Source organism: Solea senegalensis, linkage group LG21 (genome assembly GCF_019176455.1).
Source record: "Solea senegalensis isolate Sse05_10M linkage group LG21, IFAPA_SoseM_1, whole genome shotgun sequence".
In the NCBI taxonomy this organism is placed as follows: domain Eukaryota; kingdom Metazoa; phylum Chordata; class Actinopteri; order Pleuronectiformes; family Soleidae; genus Solea; species Solea senegalensis.
Genome location: NC_058040.1, coordinates 6,371,651 through 6,382,994, shown reverse-complemented (window position 1 = coordinate 6,382,994; position 11,344 = coordinate 6,371,651). Strand labels below are relative to the sequence as shown.

At 38.7% G+C, this 11,344-nt stretch overlaps 1 protein-coding gene across 2 annotated transcripts; it reads left to right on the top strand.

Annotated features, from left to right (window-relative positions):
• Positions 1-280: 280 nt before the first annotated feature.
• On the top strand, positions 281-10,606 carry miga2 (mitoguardin 2). 2 transcript variants are annotated; one of them, XM_044012627.1, is made up of 16 exons: positions 281-362; positions 1,596-1,863; positions 1,991-2,201; positions 2,322-2,437; positions 2,547-2,667; positions 3,588-3,712; positions 3,906-4,023; positions 4,204-4,310; positions 4,660-4,772; positions 5,133-5,205; positions 6,257-6,343; positions 6,944-7,042; positions 7,609-7,743; positions 7,828-7,881; positions 7,972-8,088; positions 8,823-10,606. In XM_044012627.1, exons 2-16 carry the CDS (start codon positions 1,768-1,770, stop codon positions 9,021-9,023), a joined length of 1,773 nt encoding a protein of 590 aa, XP_043868562.1. In that variant the 5' UTR covers positions 281-362; positions 1,596-1,767; the 3' UTR covers positions 9,024-10,606. The 2 variants fall into 2 exon arrangements, with proteins under 2 accessions (XP_043868562.1, XP_043868563.1); XM_044012628.1 differs by lacking the exon at positions 281-362 and adding an exon at positions 369-532.
• Positions 10,607-11,344: the final 738 nt, after the last annotated feature.

The following is an 11,344-nucleotide window of genomic DNA, read 5'->3' as shown; positions in this document are numbered from 1 at the left end:
TCCTTCAACTGCCACTCGTAAAAACCTTTCATATAAGTAGGTTGTATGATTTACAGTTTAAAACAGTATATATAGTTATTTTAATAACTGTTTTAAAATGTATGTGAACTGTCAGAAGACTTCTGATTCCGGTCCGTGTGGGAACCATGTTGTATGATCTAAGATCTGATTGGATCCTTAAAGTGTTTGTCTCGCCTACCCTTTATCTGATTGGCCAAAATTAATTTCGACCTTGTGTAGTTGGTATCTAATTGGGTCTTGGACATGTCAATTGACTGACGTTTTGCGAAGTAAAAAATCTAGTGTGCGGCATTTATTGACATCGGAACGTCCTTCCCTGTCTTCTTAGATGTCCACGGACGGTATGTAGCTGTTTGAAGGACTTTCTTATGCGTTGTTCCGCCTGTGAGCTGCAGACAGAGCGGCTAAAGCCACTGGGTGCCAGTTTAAAGTCCCACAACTCGCCCGGACTCGGTGATGCTGTGATGTAAAGTGACAGATCGAGCTGTGCTAGCTTAGTGTGATAGCTAAGGTTAGCATGTCGGCGAATTAACGGTTTTTTCGTTTGCTTGTGCTAAATGTTTTTATCAGCAGAGCTGTTGAAAGAGAGGTCAGAGTCAATCTACATTTTGGTAACCAACATGGGCTGGTTAGTTCATGGCCTCTGACTAACTGCCTAGCTATTACCATTCACCTTACAGTAAAATCTATTTCAACGTAGAGTCTCCTCACAAGAATAATATATATTTTCTGCCTGGAACATTATTTTTAAAGTCGGTAAATACTGAATTAGAATCACCTTTTGCTTTTGCTTCAAAGAGAGAGAAAAGGGCAGCCAGTCTAGTTTAACTGAAGCCTCACTTTCGATTTTTGTGCGTGGTGCGTGCGTTTTCTCTTGTATTTGTTACCTCTTTCGGACTTTTCTGCCATAAAACTGACCTTTTTAGGACACGTAGACCTAATGAGGCTGAATCTTACTGTTTTTTGGGAACTGGCTAAGTCTTTAACTAAGACGTTAAATGTGGTTACGTTAAGTTTAGGGATAACTGGCAGAATGTTAAGTGTCTCTGTTGCTCAACGGTCAATATGACTTAGATCTTATTAGCCCATCAAAGCTTTTAAATAATTTTGTTGTCTTGAGCTAGTCAAATCAATTATATTTGTATAGCATAAAAACTCTACATTATCTCAAGGCACTTGAATAGTAAGGCTGACACTTGACAATATTGTAGAGAGAGGAAACGGTTCACAAAACAGTTCACAAAACAGGCAAACACCTGGTTACATTGGAGAGAATTAACTCCTTTTAAACAGAAATTAATCTCTGGCAGAGCCAAACCAAAATCCAGGCATTTGCCTTGATCATTTGGGGGCAAACTGAGTAAATGTGGGAGAGAGGTGGAGGAAAAATAGGGAAGAAAAATATAAAGGGGAAAAGAGGTGGAGATAGATAAGTATATTTTTCATTGGAATAATAACCCTCTCAGTTGATGTCACGGTTTTATGATTGCAGAGCCTGTGCACTTTATTGTAGCTCTAAAGAAATGAGGCTTGTGCACTCGAAAGATAATTTCTGAATGTTTTATTTATTGCAGGGGAATAAAACTGCAGGTGGACTGGTACTGGACTGGTGCGAAGTACAAGTTCAGGAGTGAATGACGACAGACGGTTCATCTGCAAGCCCTGAGCTGGCTGATCTCAGAGCGAAGAGCAAATCTTTGTGGCAGCTTTGAAAAACTGTGGCCTGAAGGCATTTTGATATTTGAAATGTCTGTCAAAAGAGCAGAAGGGATGTCCATCGCTCAGGCTTTGGCCATGACCGTAGCAGAGATCCCTGTCTTTCTCTATTCCTCATTTGGGCAGGTAATTTGCTTTGCATTTACAATGATGTTTTGCACATCTGCATATAAACATCCTTATCAGATGTGTTATCTAAAAAGAATAATAGAACCAGGTGACATTATGACATGATTTTCTCTTCTGCTCTCAGTCAATATTTTCCCAGCTAAAACTGACCCCAAGCTTGAAGAAGGTGCTCTTTGCCACAGCACTGGGCAGTGTAGCTCTGGCTCTCACTGCGCATCAGCTCAAAAGACGGAGGAGGAAGAGGAAGCAGGCAACACAAGGGAAGGAGGGCCAGAAGACGGTTGGAATACCTGAGGCCCTGATGAGGACAGGAAGGCCCTCCTCATTAAAGAGAGGTGTGCATATCTTTTTGTATGTACACACATCTAGAATCATGACTTTCATGTGAGGTTTATCACCTTCGTCAGCATTTACTTTAATATTTCCACTTACTAAAATACATTTTCCCCACATAGGTCCATTAACTGGCCGTCAGGTGATGAGTCCAAGCACCAGGAGCAATGACACCATGAGTGGAATTTCTTCTCTGGCTCCCAGTAAACACTCAAGCTCCTCACACAGCCTGGCATCGGTCAGTTTCATTCTCATAGTTTTTCATTATTTTCATCCTTCCTTGCCTTTTGCCATATTGCTCTGCATCATGTTTTCTTATTTGACTTTATTCTGTGTTTTTGGCACAGATGCGGGTCCCAAACTCCCCAAATCAGTCTGTCAATCCATCCACACCCTGGGAAACAGAGCCTGTGGTTGAAGAGTCGGGGGTATTAGAGGACGCCAATGCAGAGAATCTTTATTTAATGGGTAGGTGCTATCAGGATTAGTGTGAAATGTGAAAAAGGGCTTTGTAGAGGCTAAGCCTACACTTTAAGACACTGAGGTGTTGCACCTGAATTGCTCAATTGACATGCTCACAATTATTAGGGCTGATGAATCAATGTCTGATTCAAAATTGCAATTGAACAATCCAAGTCCATTTATTTTCATTCACAAAGCTTCTTGGTAACTTTGCATAATTCCCTTAACACCCACACAAACTTCACACAGAGCAACTTGCAACATCAGCAGTCGGAAACTGTTTTCCCCTTTCAGGTGAAACACCTGACTAGACAAGAAAGGTTCCTATATACAAATTACCCCTATTTATCCATTAGACCAATGTCATATAAGATACATTAATCATTAGAGGCCTTGTAAACATTGTTGCTTTAAAAAAAGTGACATGGGGTTTAATTTTTCCATTGTAATTAGTTTTTAACCAAAACTAACAAGCTGTCATCAAATAACCTAAAAAAAAGTTAGTCTTTTTACTGTTTAGTGGTCAAATATAGTCACTTATGTGTTGTTCCGCTGGTGAGCCGGTGGAACTCATTGTTATGTTAAGTGGAACTGTGCAGATTTGGGATGCTTAAAAATAAATAACACTCCAATGTGGAATTTCAGATATTACATAAACCAAATCACCTCCTTTGCAGTAGGAATGTTGCCTGCCAAAAACAAAACACTGCTATACTGTGTAAAAAGAAGAGAGAGTCAGGTGGAGTGATAGGCTTAATCTGCATTGTCTGAACTAATTTAGCAATGCCTTGAATGTAAGTTACATTAATTCATATTTTTAAGTTAGTCAGGGCTTTTTATAATTAATGTTCTTTTTGGAGACTGCTTTTGCTTTCTGGCTCACAAGGAAACAATATGGTTAAGTCTCGGTGCTCTTTTCCTGCTAGGGATGGAGCTCTTTGAAGAAGCTCTACGAAAGTGGGAACAGGCCCTGAATATTCGCCACTCAGGCTCATCTTCCAGCAACAGTAGCCTTGTGCTACAGGGGGCAACGTGTGAAGACTTTCCCATGGTAACCAGTTCAGACTGCCTGAAACTCTCGTACTCAGCTTTTCCAGTTTAAGTATTGTTTTGTATTCAGTGGTTATGCTGTCGGGATTCCACCTGCTGTACTTATGATTTTGGTTTGGTCATAGACGACACAGTTGCACCACAGTATTGAAGTTACACAGGACCTGTTTAATGCTTTCCTTCTTGATTTGTAGATGGAAATGCGTAATAAAGTGTTTGCTGAGAAGTTGGAGACACTACTGCACAGGGCCTACCACCTACAGGAGGATTTTGGCAGCACTATCCCAACAGACAGTGTGCTGGCAGACTTTGGTGAGTCTCGTGTTGAACTAATTTTGCACCATCAAAGAATCTGTAAATGATAAAATTGGTGGTGCAGATGTTATGGGCCGGCTCTAGTTTGAGAATAACCACAGATCTGCACTGCTGAAAAGTAATTTCTTATAACAAAGGAGATTTATCTGAGTCAGGTTTGTGGTGTTCCTTTGGCAGAGAGTGAAGGAACTCTCATCTTGCCTCAAGTGGAGACTTTCCACCGATTGCAAAATGATGATGCAGCTACTGTTTCCTCTGATGACTCCTTCTTCTCTGCTGCAGAGGTGCGTTTGTTTCTGCAACTCTCAAGTGCACCCAGTACATCCTAAATAATCCTGTGTGTAAGAAGTAATGACATCTAGTGGTGAAACCGCAGATTGTAAGAAATGGACGACTTCTCCATTCACCCCTTCCTTTTCCAAGCATGTCTGGAAGCAGTAGTTGCCTTGCTTAAAGAACATATAACAGGCTTATTCTAAGCTAACTTATTAGTTATATGCACTTGTTACTTGTTACACACTGGACTTTTCAATCATTTCTGCTGCTATTTCTGCATATAATATATAGTATAACATACATTGATTGTGTACTGAGGTTCTGTCTGTGAATGTAATTTATTTTTCTTCTGTGCAGTTGTTTGATGCAATGGCTCTAGAAGAGGTCTATCATCCTCTTAAGCCTGCAGCTCTATATGAAGAAGCCTTGTCCCTAGTGCGGGAGTGCAAAGTGGCCTACAGGTCCTCGAGGTAACTGAAGTCCAACATCCTTAACATCCCAACATACTTAAAATAAGAAGCTGCACCAAGTTGTATCAACTGTGTTTAGAAATGACTGTCGGTCATCACATGAGAAGTGTAGGTCCAGATCTTTTAACATGATTTCTTTAATTCAACTGTTAACTGTTTAATTGAACTGGGGTAGCTCTCCTTGATCAGATGAGCGTAATTGTTTCTAGACGTAGCAAGATGTTGTTGTCAATGAAAATCCTCTGATACACTGATACTCTAAATTGCCACATGTCACTTAACCAAACACGGCTAATTAAAAAGGAAATTTATTGGGATTTGCTATTTCAAATTGTGTTTCATACGTTATTATTTTACCAGGACTGAATTACTTGAATGTTATGATGATCAAGATTTCCTTGCCAAACTCCACTGTGTGAGACAAGCGTTCCAGGTCTGTTTCTAATTTATTATGATTATTATCAATATTATTGTTAGTAGAAGTAGGAATGTGATATATAATTCCTTTGTTTATTTTTTTATTCATTATTTATGATATGAGACGTCCATTGTTTACTCTGAGGTTTTCTGAGTCTCATTGTGATGCACTACAACACTACCACTTGTTTTTCACCACAAGGACCAACATTGCTATCACTATTAGTGGTCAAAAGCATTACACATTGACTTGTCATGGTGATCATCTTGCTAATGAATTATCAACAGGACATAGGGTCGTCTTGGTAGTCACTGTAAAATTCTTAATTGAGCGGTGAACCAGAAAATAAATTAAACAAAACATAAGTAAAACTGGAAGGTTCTCCAAGACCACATACACCTCCTATACTTATGTGCTTGAGCCAACCACCATAAACAGTCTGGCTTTTTCTTAGGTTTTTCTGATGGAATCATCATCTCTTACTTGACACAGTGCATGTAAAGAGACACTGGGAGAAACCTGAGGTTGTAATATGTTGCCTCTGTGCATGTGCAGCTGTAGCACCCACAGGCAGCAAGTGAGGTGCTTTTATATCAAACCACATCCACAAAAATACTCAGAAGTCATGTCTCATATGTGAACAACTGTACATTATGCTGCTGCTTTGTGTTGTGTTGTCAGTCCTTCTGTGTCCTCCTGACAAAGATAACTCACTCTCAAAGTTCCTGTGGAGCTAAATTTGTTTAAATTAAGTTTGTTTAAAACTAGTGAAGTACCCATTCAAGTTGTACCTGTTTTTCTGTTTTTGTTTATTTTCTGAGGAGGTGGAAGCGGCTCTTTTAGTGATATATCTGTGGCATTTCTACTGATAACTCTTTCATTTCCTATCAAAACAATGTCAAAATCGGCTCTGCACGCACGAGTAACTGCCAAGTTTGAAGCCAAACGGGTGTTCCTTGCATTTATAGACTGAAAATGAGTGGGCACTGAGATGACCAATGTAAAACTGGGCTACATAATTACTGAAAATGCTTTATAAATGAACGTTAATGCCTTTTGCTTTCAGGTCCTGTTGATAGATGAAACTCATCGCACATTTTTCATGGAGACTGGAAAGCAAATGATCACAGGGTTAATGGTGAAGGCAAACAAGGTAAGGCATCCTTAGTTGTTGGCTAGTACTGTTGAAGTAACAAAAAGTAGGATTTCCTCTCGGGGGTCCCCCCTACATTTGGGGAAACAACAGTGTCTCTTACAATTGTTGTAAAATATAGGTTGTGGTAACGGGTGCATTTGTTGATTGCGACAAACTCTGAAGCAGGACTACGAACAACGAAATAAATCAAAATAACAAGTGCTTAAGTTTGCGTAGCTTGCGTTTTCAACCCAGCCTTGATAACCCCATTGCTCATTGTTTTCAAATTGTTTGAATCACTTGATGTATGACTGTAAACGGAGGATGAGATGACTTCAGTAATACAGCCAGACCATGCTATAACACAGGGGACTCTGTGACATATGCCTTGAAGTAGACATTTTTAGTTGCTTTTGTGTTGTCATGATGGCAACTCGAAAATCCTATGGTTCCATAGTGCGAAGGCCTTTGACGGAGGTGCCATTCAGTTGATGCACTATCAAAACAAAATGATCTTGGAGACATTATTTAAAGGTCCAAATCCTACATTGTGTTCCTTTAACTGCTATGTAGAGTTCTGTTGACATATTTGTTTGTTTTGCTTTTTTTTACTTTCAGAGTCCTAAAGCCTTCCTAGAGAGCTATCAGGACATGCTGCTTTACACCCAGAGGGAAGAAACATGGCCCATCACTAAGATGGAGCTGGAGGGCAGAGGAGTGAGTACTGCTGTCATTTATGTGTGTATGTGTGTGTGTGTGTGTGTGTGTGTGTGTGTGTGTGTGTGTGTGTGTGTGTGTGTGTGTGTTTTAATGGTGGCTTAGGTGACATAAACCTGAGATGTCCTGTGACTAACCCAAATTAAACTTTAACTGAAAAGTGACCCACAGTCAGGTCACTCTCTGCTTTACTTAAGCTGATAAGACATGAACTCCAGTAAAAGTTTGGACATTTGGAAGACTTTGCTATTCAAACTCAGGGAAGGCATTTGGGTTAGATGCATTTAGAACAGCTGGAGAACTGATGTAACATTAAGACGAGGAATAGCGCCTGAGTCAATCAAATTGACCTGATGTATATGGGCTCACTCGGACATTTTTTGGGGAAAAGTTGACTGGGGAACTGGCAAGAGATGTTGAAAATATCCAGAGTGACATTTGTAGACATATTGTCTCATATAGCCCTTCTGGAAATGACTTCAGACTGTGTCTCAAAGCTTATTTTAAAGCTTATATGTACTGTGTACCTATTTAACACAATGCACTGTTGGGTTCCATTTCTGCAGGTGGTGTGTATGAACTTTTTTGACATTGTGTTGGACTTCATCCTGATGGATGCGTTTGAGGACCTGGAGAGCCCTCCCTCCTCTGTGGTCGCTGTGCTGAGGAATCGCTGGCTTTCTGACAGCTTTAAAGAGACGGTAAATTTACACACACACATATTAACTAAACCACCAACAACATTATTTACATACTCCAGTAACAGCGTTGTGGTTTTCTTTTAGGCCCTGGCCACTGCTTGCTGGTCTGTCCTCAAAGCTAAAAGGCGTTTGCTTATGGTAATTTGAGCCCGGCTTGGGTTTTAATGTATTTTGTTTCTTATTTGAATTTGATTTGATTTTGACATGTTCTTTATCTACTGTCTGTAGGTACCTGATGGTTTTATATCCCACTTCTATGCCATATCAGAACATGTGAGCCCAGTTTTAGCTTTTGGGTTTTTAGGACCCAGGCAGCACCTAAGTGAAGTGTGCACTATCTTTAAGGTAAGTACATACATACAGAATTATGACTGTTGTCATTATTTTAAAAGCCATTACCAGAAGTCTAGTGAAACCTGTAAAAACAAGTATCAGTGTTTTCATTTTTTAACTCAAGAAATTACATCACAGGATGTCTATCTTATTAAATTTTACCAGACATGAAAGTTTCATGAAAGACGTGGCAAATGCAGGATCCAAGGTTTTTGGCATATAGCTTATCTAAAGGGTCTAAAGTCTCTGTATCTGCTAATTGGAATATATTGTGATACTAAGGCCTGGTTCACACTGGATGCATGGCATGTGTTGCTGAATTTTAATTGCATATAATATATTAATAATATATTTTAAAAAATATTTTAGTAGCTGTATGTGGAGAGTGGAGGCTATAACTACAGGAAAACCCTGTGTCATTGTAATTATATTGGGTATTAAGGGCAGATTCTCTCTCTAAAACAAAAATGTGACCAATGTTCATACTTGTATGTTGTATGCATACATACAACAACCTCTAAAAACAGTACAATAATCATCCGAAATCAACAGGGAAGAGCTGAGAAATTTTGCGTTGCAAACTTGAGCGTGCTGAAGTCAGCTTTCAACGTATGGTGTCAGACAACGCAGGTTGTCATTTTTACTCTACAAACCCAAGCTAAAATTAATATGATATGCAAAAAAATCCAGATGTGACTTTGTTTCTGTATCTGTCACTGTTTTCTCTCCTCTTATCTCCTCTCCAGCAACAAATTGTACAGTACCTTAAGGATATGTTCGACCACGACAAAGTACGCTTCACCTCGGCTCAGTGCTTGGCGGAGGACATCCTGAACCTTTCCCACCGCCGGAGTGAAATTTTACTGGGGTATCTGGGGATTGACAGCCTTCTGCAGCTCAATGGTACCGTGCCCATAGAAACGGAGGATTCTTCAGGGCCCAACTAAAACCACTAGGGCCACTAAGTTATTCATGTGTCTTGTGAGGGCCAAAGACTTTGGGTTTTCAAGTAGGGAACAGCAAGGAGTTCCATCTCAACACTTGAGTTGTAAGAAATAATCATTTAATCATCAGCAGATTTATTTTCACTAGATCTGGGTTATCACCAGTACCAGTGAGGGGAGACTTTCCTATTTTGTAATCAGCTGCTGTGTTGTATTTGGAGACGGCCAACTGAAGTCATGTAATCTCAGACATGTGTGGACTTGTCTCTGCCTTGATGTGATACGTAGAAACACACAGGACAGAAGCACTCTGAGCAAATGAAGACTGGGCCTTCTACACTGTTACTCCTCATGGAGCGAATGTTTTCAGATTACCACTCGTGGTTGCATTGTAACCTTCCATTCATCTGACCGGTGAAATCAGTTTGAATATCTTCCTTATCTACCTTCTTCATTATTATATGGGGAAAAAAACAAGTCTGATAATGTTTTAGTTTTTTATTGAAAGGGACAAAGATATTTGTTAAAACCATGATAATTCCTGATAACCTTGGCTAACTCTCTGTCGCTTCTGCTGCTTAATGAAAGATGTGATGAATTTGTCTCCCCACTTATACAATAGTATTTATTCCAGTTTGGTATGGTCCAGCAGTTTAAGATGTGACTGTGTGAAGTCCAGAAGGACAACAATTAAAAGTAGCTTAGGGTAAAATGTTAACATATAGAAAATATGTATTGATTATCCCCAAATTATGCTCTGACCCCACACCACTTCTATTAATCGTCTCCGATAAAGTGGATTACGCCGATAGAAAACAACATAGAACTGATGTGGTTTTCGAGTTTATTTAAACAAAAGTGTCTCAATACAAATACATTTAAATCTGTTAATGTGTGAAATTTTCAGCAGCACTACATACTGAGTATAAATGTTGTTATTGGTGTAAATTGGGATAAGAGTGGATTAAAGAAAAACCCTAAACCCAAAAGGTCTTATTTTTCACAGCAGACATGTGCCAGTGTTTTAATAGGAAAAGTGCAAGTGTTACTGTTAATCTGAACAATTGAAGTGTTTTAATTACGTGTTTATTTAGTTTAAGCCATGACAGCAACAGCACGGGTAGAAAATTACTAGGTGAGTTTTGCTGATTAAACTACCTAACAGTATGTAGACTCATTTTCAGCCATAACCAGTAAAACATTAACCATAATAATAATGATCCAATAATATAGTTGACTATATAAACAGTACATCGTCATCAGAAGAGCATTCATTTGGATACCTAGGTACACTGCTCTTTAAATTCAACTTTCGTCAAATGTAATTGATCATTTTCCTACTTTTAGTTGAGAATCACAATGTCTTACCCCTGTGCTTTTCCTTTTATGCCAAAATGTGTGCTGTGAAAAAAGCTCATCAACACTTTGAGCACCATTTACAGTAGAATTGTTACCAAGGTTGTTTGTGACTTCATGAAGTCTTGCAATGAGGAAGTGGGCATTGTACAGTCAGACTGTTACCTCCATAAGGGCATGGATGATAAAACCTGAGTTCTCTTTCTCAGTACTGTGAACGTGTTGGACACGTGTTTTCCTCTACAATCCCAACATGGACAACCTTGTTACTGTAAAAGCAGATGTTTGTTGTGCATTATTGTATTTAAGAAATCGTCACAAAGTGAATGATCGTAATGAAATACGTTGAATAGATTACTTATTATTATTTAAGGCAGTGTAAACGCACTGTATGCTTGTGTTGTCTGCAAGTTTTCCTCTCTGGTCCTGATCCGAATAGTTTCATGCAAATTAAGAGGAGTTGGCTCTTGGTTATTCATAGTCTTCATAATCACTTGTGTAAGCATGTGTTGTCTTGATAATCCAAATCCTGCTCTTGTTGCAACATGCCTCTAAAAAGTCGCAGTCATAAATCCTTTTTATTTTGTTTGGTCACAATGCAATACCTTTATCTAAAACCTGTATTGTCAGTCAAATGTGAACTGCGTCTATCCAACTTACCTGAAATCAATTTCATACCTTGTTTTGACAGATATGCAGCTTTGTGCTTTCAAGCATTTTGCACTTTATCAGACAAACAGAAAGCTATGGGAATGTCCCGCAGCTCTTTTTAAATAAACAGAGTGAAAGTTTGACTAAACAATAATTCTGAGGTTTTACACAAAATAACTAACTAATATATATATATATATATATATATATATATATATATATATATATATATATATATATATATATATATATATATATATATATATATATATTAATACCATAGAACATACATGATGTATAGCAAGGAAAATATATTA